The sequence below is a fragment of the Wyeomyia smithii genome, chromosome 3 (assembly GCF_029784165.1).
Source record: "Wyeomyia smithii strain HCP4-BCI-WySm-NY-G18 chromosome 3, ASM2978416v1, whole genome shotgun sequence".
NCBI lineage: Eukaryota > Metazoa > Arthropoda > Insecta > Diptera > Culicidae > Wyeomyia > Wyeomyia smithii.
In genome coordinates, this window is record NC_073696.1 from 217,647,429 (window position 1) to 217,671,147 (window position 23,719).

General features: G+C 38.6%; 1 protein-coding gene across 2 annotated transcripts in view; it reads left to right on the forward strand.

Annotated features, from left to right (window-relative positions):
- LOC129732346 (uncharacterized) overlaps positions 1–21,361 on the forward strand; it is a 273,336-nt gene extending 251,975 nt beyond the window's left edge. Inside the window, exons 16-17 of one of the 2 annotated variants that reach the window (XR_008729244.1) lie at positions 8,922–10,459; positions 10,535–21,361. Coding sequence is in view for 1 of the 2 variants with exons in the window: in XM_055693154.1 (XP_055549129.1) it covers positions 8,922–9,891 (970 nt within the window). In the remaining variant the exon portion in view is untranslated. Of the gene's footprint in view, positions 1–8,921 lie in introns of both variants that reach the window. The other variant, XM_055693154.1, reaches the window with a different exon arrangement.
- The last annotated feature ends 2,358 nt before the right edge of the window (positions 21,362–23,719 follow it).

The following is a 23,719-nucleotide window of genomic DNA, read 5'->3' on the forward strand; positions in this document are numbered from 1 at the left end:
GTGGTGGTTCATGGGTAAAGTCTACAATAACTACTATACAATCAATTATATTTCATTACATTTCTAAAATCACTTATGAACCACCATGCGTCTCCTTGAAAAGTAACTTCGCATTGCAGTAACTTTTTTGACTTAGAACTACGTTATTCCTTGGCCTACCACATGGGGATGTAACAGAAAAGGGACGGGATTTGTTTCTTTTTAAATGCTTTTCAGTTCGTTTTCAACCGATTTCCTTCATTCTTGCAGCAATCGATTAGAAAATAATGCACACATCCGCCCAAATGCAGAAAAATATCGTTTGACTTTACGAACTATTGTACTATTGAAAATTGTGAAGCCCTCCTGGAACGAAAATTTCGTACTCTGATTGGTCGCCTGCTGGTTTGCCCTAAAAAGGTCAACAGAATAGTATACCTAGTTGGCCATAGCGTAGCGGATTAGGCCAGTAGCAGCAGCGGGTTACGCTAGTATCAGCTGGCTTTCCTAATTTGCTTTCGGCTTAAACAAATCACTTGCCGCTTGGTCACATATCTCAGCAGCAGCAGCATACGTTTCAATTTACCGGTTGAGGGTTTGGGCCTTCTTCCCGTTGCCTTATTTTGGCAACAGCACAAGCAAGCATCCTGCGCTGGATCCTGGCAATCAAAATCTGCCAAGGCCGTTTGCTTTTTTAAAAGTGAAACCAACTTTTTTAGTGTTTATTGTCTAAGTGCCTTATTCCCGCACTGTCTGGAAGGAAAAAAGGTTGCGACGAGCATCATATTTAATTTAAAGCTGTCCTCCTTAGGGGAACCAAACAAGTAATGAAGAGTTTCTTGATTTGAGCAAGCAATAGAAGACTTCCCAAGTAACAATTCTATAGCTACTTGGTTTTCTAGAGGTTTTATCACAGCAATGAATATAACCAACGAATTTAAGGCGGTTAAGCCCGTTGCCAAAAATAGCAAACCGTAATAAACACTGATAGGTGTCAATAAAACTCTAATAAAACTTACAATAAAACCGGCAAGAGTCAATGCGATTTTGCTTTGTTATTGGTTTTATTATTACTATCTATTGCCCCATAAAAACACTCCAGCTTGCTGTCATATAACATAGAAACCAGTTTTATTGCGGTCATTCAAAATCTAAAAAACTACTAGTTGGCTATGAAAAATATTTCATTAAATTGTAATAAGTGCCCAGTTTTAACCTGTCAAACTTGTAAACAAATATATGCAGGCAATGATATACATACAGGTGAGACAAAAACGGCTTAGTTGGTTTAGTGTGATGCAGAATTCTGTCGCAGTCTCCGTAAGATGTATGTAAAATGCTTTAGAGCATCTTGCAGCTCATTTGTGAACATTGATGACGATGAACTCCAAAAATCTAATAAAGTAACACGGCAAACTTAGTACTGTTCGGTAGTTTTTTAAAACTTTATCGCCAATTCGTCTTGTTTCGGTTGAAAATATTTTCCTATATCGTTAAATTATGCGTCCTTAGAAATAAGGTAGGGGCAAGACACTATTGATATATTTCGAAACATATTCAATATTCAATTAAACTAAGTATGTATCGTTGCATTTTTCGTACACCTCTCTATTTACATCAAAGCTCGTAGATTCCTCATTATCGTCGGTGTGATGTCAGATTTTTCATGAAAATAAAGTTGTCTAGGCCACAGGGATTTACCATATTTTTCTCTAATAATGCAGGCATCCAACCTGTGCCGCACCTTACAACATATATATTATTGAACTAGGCTTACTGCGGCTACGATTGATACCAACTAATTACCAACCGCGCCATATTGATATTTTTGAAACATTTTATGATCTTGAAACGAAAATCGAATCGTCATCTGACTAACAAATAAATTGAACATCCAAAGTTGATTTTGATCTATCTCTGTATTGAAGAACACGGCTAGATTTTTTTTCTGAAAAACTGAGCTGAAACAATCCAATTTATTTTTGCTAACAATGAGATCATTTTTGTAAGCCCGTAATGCACGACAAAATTTCATGCGCGTATGCCTGAGAACTTTAAAACTTACCAAAAACCCCTCTTTATTCCTTATCTTTCTACAATATCACCATCAAATTTAATCGATTGCACGATGATAACCAACACAGGTGAAACATTTCTCCCGCGACGAGAGATTTCCTTATTAAAAAAAGTTGCGTGATGTTCTGGTGTGTGTGCAGGAACAGCACAACAAATCAACTTATTACGGTTGCTGTTAAGCAATGAAAAGTTGAATTGGACTTATTGTGGCAAGTAGCAGAGCGCAATAATGCCACCAAACTTATTGCGCTCTTAAAGAGGTAATGCCAGCTGCTTATAGTATGCGGTACTCTTTCCATGTGGTTTTAAAGCAGTTTTATTGCCATTCTTATAATTGCTTCAATAAGCTTGGCAAGGATGGGCCACTTGGCTGTAAAGCAAACTTATAGCGGTTATCAGAAGGTTCTGATAGTATTTCTAGTTTTAACAGCAGTTTTGCGAAACTGGTCATGAAAACCGCTAAAAGAATGCAATATGACTTAAATTGTTACTTGGGTTTATGACTCGATAATGAAACACTCTAACAATGCATTTCTTGATAGTGTGCGTAGTTCTACGTCAGATATGCGGTCGTGTCTTGGATACAACATTCTACTGTTTTTTTTTTTTTTTTTTTTTTTTTTTTTTAATAAAGACGCATAGTGGTTTATGGATGATTTCTAATAGTTATATTAGGTGACAATAATGATAAAAAAATCTATCCCCAAAATAAAAATCAAGGTGTAGTAATTCTCTTCTAGATCTCGATCTCTCCGAAACGGCGAAATACGGTTTGTATCATGATTTTCGCATGATTGTATCATTGCATCATGATTATTATTCTTGAGAATCTTGAAACTAACTTCGAAAGTTACAAATTTTTGAACACTTGAAAAGAGGTCGATTTTTCGGGCCATTCTTTTTCGGAAAATGTCATCCTAAGTAACAAACAAACAAATATGGATTTTCAAGTTTGTCGATAAATAAATGTTCGAGCAAAACTTACGTATTGTTCGAGCAGTTAAGAAAGAATATTCAAGATCATTCAAATAGAATGTCGATTTGGAAATAATAAAATCTAGAGGTTCTATAGTTTTACATAAACAGGCATAAATCTATCTCAACTATGCAAGAATATACAGAAAGAAATCAAATAAATATTACATGTGTAATTGCCTTGAGCAAGCTCGTGAAAATGATAGAAAGAAAAACATTATAAACTAACTTTTTTGTTTAATCGTTTTAGTCTTGAACCTTTATTGCATTGAACTATGAAAGTTATTTTACTCAAATATCTTTGGTTCAAATTGTATTCAACAAAAAAAGGTTTTTATCATTTCGCTAAATTCACGGTTTCACCAAATTCATGGTGAAATTTTTTCAGACCGTGATAAAATCGAAAAAACACTGTATATCAGAAATCACCCATTAATCACCTTGCGTCTCCATTGAAGAACAACTTTGCATTGCAGTCACTTTTTCCAATGGAGACGCATGACGATTGATTTCTTATACAGTCCAGCTTTTTTACGCGGGTGATACATACCTCGTAGTAAAAAAAAACTGCGTAAAAAACCGCGTCAGTTCGAAAATCCGCATTATTTAAAAATTTGCGTAATGTCGCGTTAATTTGAAAATTCACGAATAAAAAACCACGTGAAAAAACCTTAAGTGACATAGAAGGTGAAAAAAATCTATTCCCAAAATAAAATTTCACATAAAATTGAGGAATCAAAAAAAATCAAACGATAAGATCTTTTAGATCTTATGATTTTCGCGTAGTTATTGTTATTTAAAGTACAGTTTGGTATTTTTCTTGCAAGATTACTCCTTTAATTTAACGTCAAAAATTTCAAAATCGGTCAAACGGCTCAAAAGTTTTTAGATTCTAGCCACTTTTTTTCGAAAATGTAACCCTACGGGCCAAACAAAAAATATGGGTCTAAAATTTTCCGATAGAGAACAGCTTCAGCGATTTTGGGCATAATTGGAGCGAAAAACATTCGGATAGGACTTTTTAGCATGAGATCGCTGTACAGTAGAATAGGTCGTCGTTTTTTTCTATTTAGATCCCCAAACAATCCTGAATTTATCGGAAGTCGACTGGTTCTGTCTTCGCTTGGCGCAATGTATTTTAAATTTGTATGGGAAAACCTACTTTTTGCATTTTTCCTTCTGGAGAGGGTGAAAATGCCTCAAATCATACGTTTCATGACTTCAAATAGCAGGTTTTTAGACGCTTAACTTAGCTTTTTTTAGATACATCCTAGCTCTTCAGTATCTTCGGCGAAGTTTTTGAAAATTACGCTCGGTGGATGTGAGCTGAAGCGAGATTTTTACGTTTTGACCGGTCCTGGCCAAAAATGCAACCCGCTCCCCGCAAGAGGGGGAGGATCATGTGATGCCAAATTTTTATTGTATCTTTGAGTATCGCTTACACCCTTGATATTACATTAAACAGATTTCAAATAAGATAATTTAACGCTGAGATAATTTTGCCCCGATTCCCCTACAATACTACATTAGGTAATTTAGTATTTTAGGGGAATCGGGGCAAAATCGACATGTTGCTGACATTTTACGTAGATCAGACACCTGCCAATCGATTTCTGAGACTTCTTTTACTCAATATAAGATATAATTTGACTACCATTTTTTAGATATTAGCGCATTACCATTAATGCTCATACATACTCGATATTATTTTGCTCTGTGAAATATACTAAAACCATGCTAAAACCGGTTTCATAGAATCGACGTTTTGAGCTTAGTTTTTGTCCGATTTAAGATCTGTTTTTTTTTTAAAGATGGGTAAAAAGATGCTAATATGTGGACAAACTCATTGAATTTTAGAATTTCCGATTTCCAAAAAAAATCAAAATGGCGCCATTATTGCCTCTTAAGTTGAAATATGTTCAAACTCGGGGAAATTTGGTTTCGCATCAAACGCCATCAAAAAATCATACATAGAAGCCAAGGCAAAAAAAAATGTTGCACTGTGAATCGCACCAACGGTTGCTTTGAATATTTTGCTTGACCGCGCATAGTAAAATTTGCTCTCCGCTGTGCCCTCCAGTAGCTCTGCCAGCAAAATATCCTACAGCGAACGCTGGTAACTATTGCTGCCGTATGCAAAATAAATGTAACATGCTTCGTACCTGGAAGTTGACTCGTATGCAGCTCTCGTTTTTCAATGTCGCGTACCTTTAACAGCTGCACTGCACACGCTATTGTGTAACAAACTAAACTGAAGCTGAATTTTCTACATGCAGTGTTTTGTATCGAGTTTAGAGTAGATTTTTGCCATTAGGGCGTGGCCACGCAGCTTAGAGAAAGACAAACAAACCAAAACACTTTGTTGAGTCAAAATATGTAGGCAGTGTAATTTATTTCGTCCATGCTATTGTTATCTGTGCTCGGGAAGCAAGCCAATAACGAGGGAAATGTATGGGAAAGATTGACCTTGGAACTTTTCACCTTTCACCTTTCAGAAGTAACCTGTCGTAACGAGTTTATACACTCAGCTGGATCAAGCATACAAATTTAGGTCAACATTCTAGGCGTAGGTAGAATCTACAACGTGTTTCTGAGGTCACTCCTGAATGACGCCGGTACATTGGCAGTGTTGGCAGAAAAAATGATTTGCAACATAAATTTCGATATACTCAACTTTGAACAGCTCTAGTATTTTTTTGGGACACCCTGGCTCTTTAGTGTCTTCGGCCAAGTTGTTAGGCATCAAAAAAACTACCATTTGAAGTCATGAAACCGTTGGTTTGAGCCATTTTGAGCTCTTTAGAATGGAAAATGCAAAAAAGTTGGTTTTTCATACAAATCTCCATATAAATTCGAAATGCAATGCGCCAAGCGGGGACAAAACCAATCGACTTCCGATAAATTTAGGACTGTTGGGAGCCCCAAAAATAACAAAAAAAAAACTTGGTTCTGGTCTTCTGCTATGTTCATATGTGTGTGATTGTTATGTTTTAAATGTTCGGTACCAACAGAAATTATCAAGGTGTAATTTTTTCTACTAATTCTAATTCTTTCTAATTCTAATTGGAAATAGGTAAATTTTTGGCGCCATTCTTTTTCGAAAAATGTCACTCTAAGGACCAAACAAACAAATATGGGTTTTAAAGATTGTCGATAAATAACTTTGATTCAAAAATTACGTATTATCCAAACAGTTAAGAAAGAATATCTATTCAAGGCCCAAATTACCGAGTAGTTTGGTGTTCATAGAACGTCGATTCGAAAATAATAAAATCTAGAGGTTGAACAATTTTACATAAACAACCGTTAGTCTCTCTTAGCTATGCTAGAATAGACAAAACAAAATCAAATAAATATTACATGTATAATTGACTGGAGAAAGTTCGTGGAAATGCTGAGGAGAAAACTATCAAAAACTAACTATTTTTGTTGATTTATTTGATTCTTGAAATTTTATGGCATTGAAGTTTGAAAGTTATTTCACATTGACATTGGTTTAAATTGTAACCAACAAAAAAAAATCTTTGATACCGTAATAAAATCGAAAAGTACTGGACAGTAAAAGGTCGCTTTTTACGCGGTTTTTTTTACGCGGGTTGCTTTTCTCCATTACTCGAAAACGATACAAGTTATCGACCTCATTTCAATCACGTTTTCCGTTTCAGGCCACGAGTGATCATATATCAGTTTTAAAAAAAATTCACAATTTTTGGTGTAAATACTCAAAATTTGAAATATTGCATTTTGGTCTCTAGATTGACCACTATCATATTCAAACGAGATTTGAACGTTTTAGGACGGTTTTCTTTGTTATATTTGCAACTCAAAAAAGTCGTTTTTTACGCGGGCCCATACAAAATTGGAACGCATCCCCCGTGTAAAAAGCGACCTTAGTGTATATCAGAAATCACCCATAAATCGCTATGCGTCTCCATTCAAAAATAACTTTGCATTGCAGTAACTTTTTTAATAGAGACGCATGGTGATTCATGGATGACAAAGAAAATAAAAAAAAAATCTAACCTCAAAATAAAGTAAGCCTCCTAAAAATGTGATATTTTATGTGAAATTTAATAATTTTATGTATAATTGAGGAATAAAAAAAATACGATAGAGTTGTCTAGATCTCATGAATTTCGCGTAGTGATTGTTATTTAAAGTACAGTTTGGCATTTTTTCTTGCAAAAATTTCAAAATCGGTCAAACAGCTTAAAAGTTAAATATTTGTAAAAAAATGAGAAATGGTCGATTTCTAAGGGCCAAACAAAAAATATGGGTCTAAAATTTTCGATAGAGAATAACTTGGAGACATAATTGGAGCAAAAAAAAACATTTGGATAGGACTTTTTAGCATAGGATCGTTGTACAGTAGAGTGGGTCGTCGTACATGCAGGCCCGAATTTGAAGGGGGGCATAGGGAGCAGATGCTTCGGGCCTTCCGATACGAGGGGCCAGACGTGAAGACAGAGTGGAGACCTTTTTCTTTGCGGTCAATCATTTAAAAATTAAAAATTTTCTTACTTCTATATTTTTTAAGGAAAGAGGGCCCCACAAAAATATTTGCGCCGAGCCCCTTCGGCATCTTAATCCGGCCCCACGTACATGGATAAAATGAACCTTGGTAGCACAAAGCCAGAATCAAGTTCTTTTTCCTATTTAGATCCCCAAACAATCCTGAATTTATCGGAAGTCGACTGGTTCTACCTTCGCTAGGCGCATTGCATTTTAAATTTATATGGGGAAACCTATTTTTTTGCATTTTCTGAAGCTGATCTGTAAATGGCTTTAATCATACGTTTCATGACTTCAGAAGGCAGGTTTTTAGACGCCTAACTTAGCATTTTTAGGTACATCATAGCTCTTCAGAGTCTTCGGCAAAATTCTTGAGCATTACACTCGGTAGCACGCTCCTTCAAAAGTATTCTAAATCATAAATAATGTAGTTTCTGTTGCAGAAAGCGCATTGACAACATAATTCTTTTGTGTGCTTTAGGTCCTGATTACATGTGTATAGTTTTATGATCTCAATTTAATTACTCATTTTTTTCCACAAGTGTTGTTTCAATTTATTAGTGTTATAATTTCGTGTAAAATGAATCATGAAAGCGTATTTACTTGACTTTGGAGCAGAAATTGCGTATTATTCATTTTCAATTCTCCTTTATTTCTCGCATTCTCGTAAAAATACATACACTGCCTGCTCGAAAATATTTCGAACAAATCTACATCAATTTTTATTAAAAAAAAAGGTAAATTAAAAGCTAGTAGTAGCACGATGGAAGCAATCCAGTTTTAGTTAGGTTTTGCAGTGCTTCTAATTACAAAGGTGAACATTTTAAAATGATATTATTAACGTCTTTGAAATCTAAAGCACGGTAAAAAAAAACCTAAGTACCTCAACAATCAAGGATTTACCTCAACTGTTTATTTTGGACACCAAGGTAATTCCTTAAATCTTTCTACAGCATTTTTGACTATTTTAGTATTAGGGCATAACGCGAAGGTCAAATGTCGTGGCTTTAATAGTTATAAATATTTAACTGTTGCGTCACTACATGAATCTATTTACGTGATTGATTGATTTTTTTGAAGGGACTATATACCCAAAGGGTCATTCGTCTCTATATTTACGTGAGCTAATCGGAAGTGAAACGCAAAAAAATCAAACGTTTCCTAATTTTCAATATTGCATTTTTTACAATAGAAGGAACACGTTAGTATTATTTTAAGTAATACAAATTACCTAACTGCATACGGTGGCAATGATAGAATGTAAAAGTCATAAACAGTAACGACCACGTGGTTTGCTCTTTTATCTTTTCATCCGCCGTCAGCATCATAACTTACTAATCCATTTATTCTGTTTTTGTTTTATTCACCATCTATTTCAGACTCGACGTCGCCATCTTGCGTAAATCATTATTTCAATCCGAACAAAACAGCCAACAACAGGTAAACGCTGGCAGTCACAGCGGCTCCTTTGCAAACCACTCGTCCAGTCACTCGCCCTCGGTAGCAGGTGAATCGGTAGATGTGAAAGTGGAAATCACCCCACCGGTAGGAGGCGACAATCCAGCACTGGCCCCATCGATATCGATCGATTCCAACTCCAGTGGTACCAACAACTGTACACTGAATATGTCCGAGCTACAGGTAAAAACTCCAAGTCCTCAGACTCGCAAAATGTCAGAAATGGTTTCGGAAACTGCGTTCCTCAGTGCCAACTCTAGCTTGCAGCGGCTGAATCCGGTCTCCCCGGGGACGGCTTCTTCACGATTGTTCAAACGCATCGAAGAGTTAATAGATCTGAGTTCACCGTACAGTTACTACCGGTGTCTGAGTCCAAGTGAAAGTAATCTTTCGCAGTGCATCGGAGACAATCGTTACCATGGTTATCAGATTAACCGAATGGACTGTCCAAGTAAGCCTGGCTCAACAAGGTTTCTTCGGCGGCAATTTAGCTTAGACAAAGAAGACGTAAGCCCGTCTATGACGACAAGCCAAAAGGCAACTCTGGACACTATTTCCTCTATCTCCATCGATCGTGAGCAATTGGCTCGAATGGGAACCTTGTCGTCCATCCCGTCGATAAGTTCGACAACATCCGTATCCATTCCCTCTAAGCAGCAGCGTGGCATCCACAAGCAGCAGTCCGCCAGTGTAGCCCAAGATCTGGAGAAAATCGAAGAAATTCCTATACCGCCTCAGTCCTCGTTTCTGGTTAATCACAATACGAACAGCAATAGTACCTCCAGTCTTCAGTCGGAAGCAAACGACAAGACGAGACCACGTTCCGTGGAACGTACGACCCAAAACGGCAAGGAGCTATGCCTCAACATCGATGCCCTCGGGTTACGGTGAGCGCAACTGGACCGATGACGGTCTGAATCCACACGACGATGTTTCAGCAACCTTGAACGATAAACGGTGCACTCCCGCACCGAAGTGAGCTGTCCCCGTTATTGGTAATGGCAGATTCAAGGTATTCACAACTCAAATCAAGCGGTGCAAATATGTCTGAGTGCTGTTTTGGGATGGGGTTTTCACTACGACAAGCACGAATGATAAACTGATCGTAAGACTATTAAAAGCTGTCCTAGCTATTACAGACAAGGTAATTTTAATCAGTTAATTAAGTGTATCATCCTGAACCAAAAAAAGCCAAAATGAAACTTTGCGATTCCAAAGGGAGGGAATACTAGAATTATTATAAATGCATAAAAAAAATCCCGCAGAATTATTCCGATAACCTCGCTCGATCGACTGCCAATGATGAGAAGCCTGCTCTGAAACGATTTACCCGTTCAATCCATCTCACTAAGTTTAATCTAGACACATCGAATGGTGGTGATGCTTTCAGCGTAGTAATCATAATCATACGCGGTAACGCCCGGTTGCTTTTGAAGCACAGTACGACGACGGTGGTAAAGTTAGCAAGCAAAGAGAGCATTATACTATACTCCACAAGCCATAAATTCCAATTAACCTGCCCATTCGATTTCAGCACTTCATTCCGCTGCCGCTGAACTGTTTATACACCTATACGTCAATTTTATTTCCCGCGCTACTCAATACATCAACAGTGGAGTTCTGGTTTTGCAGTACAGTACATAATGCCGACGAATGACGAGCGGTGCTTTATGGTTTCACTTGCTATGCAGGGCGGAACCGTTTGTTGAACAGACTTGAAAGTTTAACTAGAAAGAATTGAGGGAGCATTTTCAACTTAGAACGCAGAAAAAATGCTTAAATATCTCCGATTTGTACGAAATTTTAATGATATATTGTTGTCCACCACACAAGATTATATTTTTCATATAACATCGATTCATCAATACCTAGTGAATTACAAAAAGACCTATCCGAACATTATTTTTTTCTTAAACAGCTCGAATCTCTTTGGAAATTCCTGAATTGTTTTTTTCTGTATTTTCACCCATTTTCGCCTTTTATTTTGAAGTTATTAGATTAAATCGAATAAACCACAAAAGAGTCGTTCGTGCGTTATTCTAATTATCATGTAAATGATAATTATTGAGGTGAAATGGGACGGAATTCTTGTATAGGAGAAACAAAGACACGTTGTTAGAACGCCTTATGAAATATCATAAATTATTCAACTCATCTGCAATCTGCAACTCCAGCATCAGAGCACTTTACATAATCAAATTGCCCTTTGGGTTTCATCGTACAACCGTCTAAGCTTCACTAACTCGTCATTTTTCACTCCATCCTTTTTTCCTCCTGGTTTTGGTTACAGATTAACACCGGTGAACACTGGAATATATTTCACACATTACGGCACATACGAGTAACCTAATCTCTCTAATTCTGTATATTTTTTTTTACACAAATCACAGTGCAAAAAATTGACTTTTTTCTGCCTCGACCCCCTCCCCGCAAAAAGAAGAAGACACATTGTTATTGTATCGTCGAGTATCGCTTACACTCTTGATATTACTTTCAACAGATTTCAAATAAGTTAATTTAACGTCAAGATAAACCTATTCAAGTATTGTAGGAGAATTGGGGCAAAATTGACATACTGCTGAAATTTAGTGTGGATCAGATACCTACCAATCGATTCCAGAGATTTCTTTACTCAACATAAAAAAGATTTTAACTAGCACTTTGAGATATTGGCGCATTACAATTAATGCTCAAATATACTCGATATTATTTCGCTATGTGAAATATACTAAAACCATATACTAAATATAAATATAATAAAACCATATGTGGACAAACTCTTAAGAATTTGACATTCGGCTTCAAAACAAAATGGCGTCGAGAAAACATCGCAAATTTGCGGTTTCTCAAAAATTCACAATGTCCCCACTGTTGCGTCCAAATACATGAAAAAATCATACATAGAAGCCAAGGCAAAAAAATTGTTGCACTTTGTAATCATCGCGTAACTATTTTCCACGAAAAATTAGTTGAAACGGGATGAAACTCGCCTCAAAAGTCTATCGCGTCGAAAAATTATATTTTTTGCGCTTTTCTAGTACTAGTTCAACTGCGTACGACAAACTAAGCGCCAGTGTTGTTAGCACTGCCATCAGCAGCGTACGCGAGCCTACAGAGTACAGGGTGCGGCAGAACCAGAATGAAATGATTTGCAGGCTTGTGCTAGAACATACGCCCAAATCGAATAATCCAACGGGTTACGTATCGGACTCTACAGAACCATGAATCTTTGGACCAAAATTGTATGTTTTTGATCAGTCATCGTTGGGTCCGTTTTGACGCGTGCTGTGGCATTCCATCCTGTTATAGAACAACGCATTGATCCTAAGCGAAGTTGGTTTTCACCCAGGGAAGCAATTGGTTTATTCAAAATAACGACCACGATTTTAATTTTAACACCAGCATCTATGAAAGCAAGCAGCATTTTCAAACCGTTGAATACCCCCAAGCCAAACATCATGGAACCCGCCAGATGTTTGATTTGAAACTTAAATATCACCTTTCCCGGAATGTCCGCAACGTTTTTCAATGAAAAAAACCGGTCTGTGCGGTTATATGACACAGCATCGATGCCGAACAGTTTTTCGTTGAAGAACAGTATTATTTTTTTTCTTTCCCAACAAAAAAAGGCACTCGCAGCTTCTTTACCCGCTTCGTAATGAAATGGTCTTTCATTCTAGCTCTGGAAGATGCGTAAAGTCTTGTCTTAATGTCTATGATAATTCCTCGCATCGATTCTACAGAAATGTTGGCTTTCTTAGCAAGTTTCCTAATGGAACGTACCGGACTGCGAAACCTCCTTCGGCGTCTTCTGGGCAAACAGTAAACTCTTAATTCTTTCTCTAGAGTTCATTTTCTCAAATCTGCAATAAAACAACTCCAATGTTCTGAAGCAGCACAGAAATAAGCCATTAATTACACAAATTAACCCAATATTAAAATTTATAATTTGAAATTAGATGATGTGATTTTAGTTATGAAGTGATATGCTCTGAGTGGTTTTATCAGAACTATTATGCCACGTTTAACTAAACGAAGAAGGATAGTGACTACTAACGAAAACACAAAAAAAAGTTAAAGAAGTTTTTATAAGACACGACCGCAAGGTTAACGTTAATTTACGACAGGCGTTCATAAATAAGTAAATTTATTTCTTGCATTCAAATCACTCCGGAATTCTTTTTAAATTCTCTATAACATTTAGATTGTGATAGACTAACTAAGCAGAGGCGGCCCTACAGAGATACATTTTATTAACTGGGTTCGATTTATAGCTGGAAATCATCCCAGTTCCGGAAATATGCGGCTATTTTGAAATGTTTTCCAGAAAGTAGAAGTCGCCATCTTGGATTTCAAATTGCATCTGAGGTCGATATCTGGCCTCTATGCATTATTCCGCTTACGGAAATACCCGTATTGGGTGGTACTTGGTCATTTTATGCTGTTTTCTAGAAACCGGAAGTTGCAATCATGGAACTTTTAATGGCGTCCAGGGTTGAATCTCCCAGATGGTCTCGAGTTACGATACTGGCCTAACGAGCCAGTCGTCGTAGGTTCGAGACGCGGCTCGGGAGAGATTGTTACTGTCAGTAGGATCGTAGCGCTAGCCCAGGCTGCGAAGTCTGTGTATAAATAAACAGAAGGTCAAGTTCCGAATCGGAATGTAGCACCAAGGCTTTGCTTTGCTAGGGTCGATTCCTGCTTTCTGGACATCATTCTTGTTCCGGAAATACCAATATAGAGTGGTATTCGGTCATTTTTGGCTGTTTTCCGAATACCAGAAATCACCATCTTGAACTTCGAAATGGGGCCAATCTTCGGCCTCTGGACATCATCCCGGTATCGAAAATACCTATTTTGGCTTGGTATTTGGCCTTGTTTTCAGCTCAATTTGGTCCAAAAGAAAGCTCTACATTTTTCAGTAGTACAATTTCTCAATCTACATCAAAACTCTTTTCCACTTAATATCATTCAGCGCAATTTATGCCATGTTGCACCAATATAATCACACATGTGTGTAAACATGTACACCTAACGCAAACGGGGAACATTTTATTACTTTAGGGCAATTTTCTATTACTTTCCGTGTCTTATGTAATAAAGTAATAAAAATTATGACGGCTACACGCTTGTATGTGTTTCTGCAGGAGAACATACAGCCAAGCACCGCAATGCATGTGTTAGCAAGACTTCATTCGCTGCTTTGTATTGATGCAACAATCTGGTTCATTTTTGTCCCTTTCTTCCACACATAATCAGAATCTCGACCGTCAACCTCAAATGTCTAATTAGAAACACTTTCGTTCCGTCCCCCAGTGTTTACTTGAAATGGAAATATTTAATACTGTCTGACCAGAGTTGCCGAAGTTGTGAATATTGTTCTGGATGGGCTCAAGTTTTATATTTTCAAACAGGTCCAAATGAGTTTCCAAGAACCAATGATTATGTGCTGTAGATAGCTTGCAAGAAAGCGAATTTTTTTGTTTTTCTCTAACGCAGTTTACAGATCGTGATGTCATTTTAAGGCGCATTTCAAGTCTTTGAAATCATCAACGTTTGCATACTCTATGATGGAGAAAATGCTGCTTGGCAGCTCTTGTCATATTTTTTAGCTACTCCGTATGCATACAACGAGCGAATTAATACACGCACACCGGATGAATTGGAGATAGGAGAAAATTGTAAGGCCTCTGCCAGGCTGACGCCAACACGAGCAATGGGGTGAGATTTTTGCCGTAGGTTAATAAACAGCTGCGGCTGTTTATATACCTACGGCAAGAATCTCGCCCGATCGCTCGCGTTGGCATTCAACCTGGCAGAGGCCCAACATGTGCAACATATGCGACGGTGTGTAATTTTTTGATTTAAGATGGAAAGGGGTATTTTGCGACAGAAAAAATTTTGCATGTGGTTGAAACGACCATTATTAGATAGCCCTACTCTCGTAACACGTGCTAAATAGGTATATGACAGTATGTGTTGTTACTTGACTGGAGAAAAATTTTATTGCCTTTTGTTACCTAAAAGGCAATTTTGCGCTATTGCTTCTAAAGTACTAAGGAAAAGTTATGCGTGTAGTAGTGTAGTTGATTATGGTGAATATGAAGGCTCCCAAGAAGTTTCAACATTAAAGTGCGCAATTAAAATTGCTTAAAACATCGCACATTTCGTAGTTGCTCTTTCGTGACTAATTTTGGATCAACTAACTATCTTCAATGAATTCAGTAACTTCCGTTTCGAATAGATCGATAACGGCGCCGGTAACATTCTTAAAGACAGGTTAGGGAAGAAAGGAAGGAAGTGCCACAATCGTTTTTGTCAGCTCTGCATCTCCAACGACTGTTGCGGGAAGTAGGGGGAACTTTTGTCACCGTGGTTAGTGACGGTTTTTTTTACTTTTACCTTTCTCTCTACGCTTAACTCTTCCGCTCTTGTCTCGTTAGTTACTCCTGCCAAATTTCGGCAATTATAATTGCCTGGAGAGTGTGTATTCATTCAACTGTGTGTTCGACTTTTTTTAGCATGAATGAAGAGTCAAAGTTGGCAATCTGATGGAGACTGAGAATAAACCCATGCGTAGAAGTCCCTCTGACTCGAGCTCATGACTAACCGCCTCCCAAAGCGGACCTTGTAACCTTGAGGTTAATAGCTCTTCTTTGCATTTAATCTGATTGTGATTTAGGTAAAAATATTTAGATAATATGAAAATATATCAGCATGAGCGATGCGTGTAGCAATTTTTCGCACCAGACTTCTTTTTTCTACTGTATGCTGTGTTTCTGCCGCTCGTAGAAAAAATTATACACTTACTGCTTACACCACAGTTGACCGGAACAAGAGTGGTAAATCACTCTAGTGACAATACACAGAAGTACAGTGCGGTGCACACTGCCGAGTTGAATTCTAAAGCATTCAAAGACGTGACGGACGGCTGGATTTTTTTTTAGTTTCGAACAACGCATTCCACTGTCCTACCTAGATGTTCCCCTCATTTCCAAATATTTGAACTTTTGTACTCTTTCTATCAGCTTCCCTTCAATATCAACATTTATGTCATCAAGGTTCAATTTATTTTTATATGGAATCATTTCATATCATTTTGGTTTTTGAAACATCCAATTTTAACTTTTTGATCTTTAACCAATAAGTTATTCGTGATAAATCTATTTTAAATTTTTAATAATGCATTTTTGAATGCTTTGACCCGCAAAATATTACCGTATCATCCGCAAAGAGCTTCAGTCAACAAAATCCTATCGCTGATTTCACGTCATTTATGTATAAAATAAATAACAGTGGTCCTAGCACGCTTTCTTGGAGTACACCAATTAGAACATTCAATGGCGACCTACACACATGTGTTCTGTCAATTCAGTAAAATTCAAGCCATTTGAGGACTTCTTCTCCAAAACTTACTTTACTCTACTTTGTTGGCTAACGGACCGTTCACCGGTCTAGGGCCGAACGAATTAGAGATGTCCAGCTTCTTCTGTCTTGGGCAGCCGTTCTCCAGTCTCCTCGTACACCAGCAGATCGTGCATCTTCTTCCACCGCGCACATCCACCGCGTGCGAGGCCTCTCGACCACGGAGTCGACGGCCTCTTCCTGGTTCTCTACTGAAGAGAGTTTTTGCGGCTCTCTCGTCAGGCATTCTGGCTACATGTCCAGCCCACTGAAGCCTACCCCGCTGTATTACCTTCACTATATCAGCATGTTTGTATACCTGGTACAACTCGTGGTTCATGCGTCTGCGCCACACTCCATCTTCTAGTTTACCGTTAAGTATCAATCGCAGAACTTTACGCTCAAAAACTCCGAGCACTCGTCGATCAGCTTCCTTCAGCGTCCATGCTTCATGTCCGTAAAGGGCCACCGGGAGTATCAGCGTCCTATACAGCGCTAGTTTTGTGCGAGTTTGCAAACTACGGGACCTTTGCTGGTTACGTAGTCCAGACGTTCTCCAGAACCATATCATTTTTATATTCTCAACCCGCGTTTCAAATCCAAGAACAGTACTGTTCACTGCTTCAAGCTGTTGCGCGTATTCCTCCGCAGCCTGGGAGTTCCGGAGCTGCCTAATGTTGAGCCGCGGGGCTCGGCGGTGTCGCACGTGGTATACGGTCGACAGTTTCGAGCGCAATGATACCGTAACAAGGTAGTGGTCCGAGCCAATATCCGCACCGCGATAGGTACGTACGTTTGTAATGTCTGAAAAGAACCGGCCGTCGATGAGAACATGGTCAATTTGATTTGCTGTACGTTGGTCAGGTGATCTCCAGGTGGTTTTGTGGATGTCCTGACGGGGAAAGAAGGTACTTCGGACTGCCATTCCTCGGGAAGCTGCGAAGTTGACGCATCGTCACCGTTGTCGTGCGTCACGGTGTACAGGCTATGCGGGCCGATCACCGGCTTGTACATTTCTTCCCTACCGATCTGCGCGTTCATGTCCCCGATGACGATCTTGATATCTCTACGCAGCTATCGTAGAGTTTATCTAGCTGTGCTGAGAGCAGTGCACATTGAGGATAGTGTAGTTGTAGAACCGGCCTTTTATTCTCAACAAACACAACCTGTCGCTGATCGCCTGCCGCTTGATCACACGACCTTGCATCCTGCCCAGCACTATAAAGCCGGTACCCAGCTCATTAGTTGTGCCGCCGCTCTGGTAGTACTGTGCTCTGCGGCCACAAATCCTCCGTACCTTCTCTCCTTCCCGGCAAAGCTCCTGGAGCGCAACGATGTCGAAGTGGCGGGGTTCTAACTGATCCAGCAGAATCCGGTCGCCACCCGGGGTGTTCAGCGATCTACAGTTCCATGTACCGAGCTGCCAATCGTCATCCTTATTTCGTCGCCTAGGTCGTTGCCAATTGTTGCGGTCCGTATTCAATTCTTGATTGTTCATAGTATTTTAATGTTTCGGCATTCTGCCTTACTAGGGCTGCGGATGCCTAGTCTCGCGACGGCGCTGCCGTCTTGGGTGTAGCTGCCGAGTCGCCGCATTTCCTAATTCAGCCGTCCGCTCCGGATCAGACGCTGTTTGAGCCGCCCCTGACATTGGGAACAGATGCTCGGACAAGCTGCCCTCCTAGGAGAACAGCTCCCCCTTCCCTGTCAGCATACGACCAAGTTCCCACCGGTTTACCGATCTTCCCTTGGTTGCTCGTATCCCAGTCGGTACCCCGTGGAGGTAGGGATAGGAGTTGCTGGGCATTATACTTTGGACCACACTGAGGTCTATTTTATGTCAACTAGTACGGGTGTACTGCTGGTACGCACTGCCCAGCCGTTTACCAACCTAAACTTGAAGACCGTACAACGCTCTTATTTCGGCATCATTAGAAAACTTTGTCAGGAGGCCGGTGACGGACCTTTCTCAAATGCTCAATATTTTTTGTTAGTTCACAATGAATGAATCTTCATGAGAAATAAAAATAAGTTCTTCCACCTTTTTTCGACAGCTGAAGAAAAAAAATCCAAATTTTTAGTTGTCACCCGTTAGTATCGGAATGGAGTTCGAGACGTCGGGTTGCAGAAAAGCTTGGTGTTTCGTTTTGTTTTGAACCAAAATTTGGAAAACGAAAAATAAAAGTATGGCTCTGGAAGGTGGGGGGTTGTGGCAAAGCGGTGTTCCTTTTAGGCTAGTAATAATAATTTGATAACAGTAAAACTTATTGTTATTGGGATGAACTCTTAAAAGACAAGACTCATAGTTCAACCATAAAACAATTTTTGCATCCAGCTTATGATGCTTATGAAATTAGGGAGAAATTAAATTCATTTCTCTTTGCTAGAGCCAGCCTCTCACGTAAGTCCCCAGTTGACAACCATTCATCTCCACTTATCGTACTCGTATTGCAGAAAGCTCATATATTTTCGAGAAACTTTCAGTACATGCATTTATAAATGCAGAAACATTAGTTCAAATCCGCAACTTAGATGCAAAATAAATGTGGCTCCGGCAAGAATCAGACCATGAATCATAGTAGAGGGACGAAGGGAGTGGTTGATGAGACTCTGATTTATGACATTTATGACATTTGGTGGTTGAAATGAAAGAATTAATGCAAACAAAGCCAAATGATGATTTACTTCATACACGGTCACGGGTTGTCACAAATACGTTATTCATCCTTTACGAGCTTCAGAGTTGCTGTAACAAGGAACAAGATTCGCAGTAGAGTACGTGAAAAAATGAAATTTTCAGTCTGCAAACAAAATTCAATAGCTATATTGCGAAAGCGGTTTGAAGCGATTTTTCTGTCCCAATTTATTTTCTTATTATTTTTTGTGAGGTAAATTGAAATTTAGCATGAGGAAAAGATTTCGTTGTTCATTTTGCATATGAGACGAATTGATTTTTATCATGCGAACGAACACTTCTCAATTGCAACCATTTTTTTACTTATTTTATTCCTTGATGCAAATACTAGCTGGAAATTATTGCATAAGTTTTTTGCCATCATTAAAAACTGCCGGGTCAAATATGGCAACAGCACCTCTAGCTTCTTTCCGGAAGCAATGTGCTCATGAATGATGACTTTTATCTGAAATGACATCTCTATCGGAGCGAAACAGTTGTGCAAGGTTCTATATAAACCGAAAATGACCGAAAGGTAAAGAAACATTTCAGAATTGAATTATAAACATTTTCTAAAATGAATCATTATTATTATGAATACATGTACATAATTCCCAAGCCGAGCGCGCTTATTCAGTTTTGCTGGTGCAAAATGAAGTTCAATATTGTGCCATTAAATATAGATATATATTCTTTACAACTACAATTAAAATCAAATCATGCTGTCTACCAATACTGCAAATCGAATTGAATCTCTATTGCAAACAAATTCAAACTAAAAAAGCAATAGACGGCTTCATCTCCCCAACACCAATTCGCGTGAGTATAAGCGTTATTCAAGTATTTATCATAAAGATTTCAAGCGAACGATAAAAAAACACGATGCACAAAGTACAATTCGCCAAAATCAGAACTCCACTGTACAATTCCATATACCGACTCGAACACTTTCCGCCGAAAAGTAAACATTTTCCACGCTGAAAACATCCCCATTCATGTAGGCACTATCTGCGATCGGAAAGAAGAAATGCCAACAAAGAGCGCCGCACCGGAATGGAGCAGCCCCACCGCCGAAGTCCAGCCCTAGGGTAACCAAATTCACTTGCCGTTCTGAATTTTCCACACTGCACGAGAAAAAAAATACACAAAACATCCTCGACGGTATGCACGGCTGGAGCACACGGGGTAGTGCAAAATTTGTGAGTAAATAAATAAATCGATCGAAATAAATATACGCAACAGTCAATCCGGCAGTCCGGATAGCAACCTCAGTATCGGCATGGCAGCTGCCATGCTAATTTTTCAGATAATATAATAACGTTTGTTATTATTATTGATTAAGTAGAATAAAAACAGATAGACATTTACGCGTTCGGCGCAAAGTAAACTGTTCGTTTATTCCTGGTTTACATTTTACTTTCGGTAGTGCAAATAGCAGTACAGAGACCCACCCACAATAAAACATCTTGACTGAAATCTGTAACCCGCGAAGAACTCACAATTACTTAAACGGAAGATAATGGCGGAACCGAAAACGACGAAATTGAAATATAAGTTGAAGACTTTCGACATCGAGCCGTAACGGCTTATAAATGATTGATGAGTTTGTCGCATTTATTTTATATTCCATTCAGTGCAAATGGATGCTGGATGTAGAAAACGGGTCCGTGGCTCTATTAATTCCAGGCAAATATATCTCTTTTCGCGTCCGAAGTACGAAGCCGGTTTCCATGATCTTTTCCATTTCATTCGTTTTGTTTATTTATATCTCAATCTTGAATATTCAAATATTCGTACATAATCGTTATTTAAAGTAAATCAAACAACCAAGCTCCGTCGAATCTGAGAAGAAAAGTCTTCAACGCAAATTTCCTAAGAAGCTAATGTACTGTGAAATTCATTATCTGGACTGTAAGAATGGATCGCCATTAACCTGATACGAATGTCTTTCCCATTGTTGGTAACAAGAGTAACAAACAAAAAGCTGTTGCACTCTGCTTAGACGATAGCTGAATCCTTTAATAGACCCAGAGATAGACCTGTCGTATATAAGACATGTTAATTCGTTTTTGAATGTGGCAACAGTGTTGTAAACCTTTTGTATGTATAGCTACTGTAGAATACCGGAGCGCGTCCAGGGTGGCCCGCCCGGAACAAAAATATCATCCAGAGCTGTGTAGACATATATTTATATGAATGTTACTTATTTTTCATGATCGAACCTATAGATCAAACATGCAAATGAATCAAAAAGCAAATAAATTGGCCATATAGTCCACTAAATAGTTCGTTGTACCATGTAATCGCCCAGTGATTATCACCGACCTGTTCGACCTGTTCCGTTCCGGAGTGCGCTTTCATAACACCCCCGCCGGGGAGAGGTTAACGCATAATCGTAACCATATCAATAAATTAATGATGACCCAGCTTGAAAGCGCGCACGCCACCTCCACCTCCATATCCTATGTATGCAGATGATGACATGCTCAACAAGCACCGCACCGCATCGCAAGGTCTGACACTCCACCGCCACGGGTCGTTAAAATAAATCACTTACGGCGGGCTCACTCCGCTCGGGTTTGTGCATTATTCGGCATCTACAAAAAGGAACTGGAAGCTAACTTGTGTGCGGAAATTTTAACGATGACAGGCAGATGACTAATGCCGATAGGATCACCGATGTATCATCGTGTGGAGGGAAGAGTGAAACGACAAATTGATTGAGACGTCTGATTCATACGAGTATCCCCTAATCAAAGGAAATAAGAACATCACAGTTGAACGTTTTATACTCTGTTCTGGACGATAAATAACAGTAATTGTGCCCATTACTGTTTTTTTTTTGGAAGAAGCAAGTAACCGGAACTGTATCTGTAGAGCTCTTTACGATGAATTTATTTAGTAAATATGATTGATTTTTTACATTTACCTATTCCTTATCCGATCAGAATGTAGTGTGAATGACACTTACAGGTTATTCCTTCAAGGATAAATTTCACCGAAAGAAAATAAACAGTCAAATAATCGTTTCCAGCAAGAATAATCTGAAAATCCGCAAAAAATAATCAAACATTTTTGTCTGAATGAAGGCACTTTGCTGCAAGCCCAAAGAGCGTTGTTTGCTTTTGAGATTGCATACTCTAGATGGTCGTTCGCTCAACTGGAATGGTCAAGCATAACACATAGGTACTTAGTTCGCTTGGAAAGCACCAACTGTGTTTCTCCCAACTTGAGAGTTGCAATATTATTCTTTCTTGTAAATGGGATTATGAATGTTTTAGAAGGATTGACGTTTAGTTCTTCCTGCTTACACCATTTGAGTGTGTAGTTTAAGGCGGATTTCATTCTATTAGGAATAGTAGACCCGCCTTTAAACCCTAACTAAAATAGTAATGTCATCAGCGAACCCGATGACTTCGTATCCTAGGTTTGTTCAGTTTTTTTTTACATAACGTTTATTTGACACGGCACAATACAAAAATGTTTAACGGAGCCAGAAAACTCTTAATTCTAGATTATTCTATAAACTAGAGGCAAATTTTATACCCTCGCTGCCGACTACGAGCTAAGGTTTGTTAAGTTGTTAAGAAGATCATCGACTACAAGAGACCACAATAAAAGAGATAAAACCCCTTGTGGACAACCCCTTGTTGGTTTTGTCGTTAAAGTTGATCTTCCTAATTTGGCTGTGATTAACCGGTTTGCTAACATAGCAATAGTTTAATTCAAGATACACATGTCAAAACCGCGTTTTGGAATAGCTTTCTTTGTAGATTCGTGGGAAGCATTATCAAATGCTCCCTCAATGTCAAGAAAAACTACCAGTGAAATTTCTTTAGCATCAAAATACATCTCTAGTTTTGAAACCAACGTGTGAAGTGCGGTTTCAGTTGATTTACCAGATTGATAGGCAAACTGGAACTTGTTCAATGGTTTACTGTTCAAGAAAGATAATTGGATATGTAGATCAATGATTTTTTCCATCATATTCAAAATGACAGAAGTTAGACTGAGTGATCTGTATGCTTGGGACTTGTCCTGTCACGTTTTCCAGTCTTAGGAATAAATATGACGCCGATTTCTCGCCATTTACTAAGAATGTAGCTAAGTATCATACTAACCCTAAACATCTTCACCTATAAAAAAGGGCTATATTATCCTTGCTTTTTGTAAAAGTACTGGATAAATCCCATCTGGATCTGGCGATTAAAGGGTTTTGAGGAATCCACTACCCACTCAATTCTTAACTTCGTAAATATTACACTGGCTAATTCTTGAGCTTTAACCATGTCATGAATTAAGCTAGGTCGAGCTATATAGAAGTCCTGTGCGTTTTCAGAAGTCAATTGAGTTGAGCCTGAAAAGTGTGTAACCAACATGATACTAAGTGTTTCCTGAGAATCTGTTGTGAACTGACCGTTTTCGTTCTTTATGCGGCCAAGTCCGTTAGTGTGATCCTTAGAGAGGGCTCTATGGACACTAGCTACAACAGGCAAGTTTTCAACTTGCTCACATGTAAGCTTCCAATCCCTTCTCTTTGATTTACGGATCGCTCGATTATATTTGTCAAACAGTTTTTATACCTTATCCATTTGCCGGCAGTTTTGACCTTGTTGAAAAGCCTTATGGATGTTTTTCTAG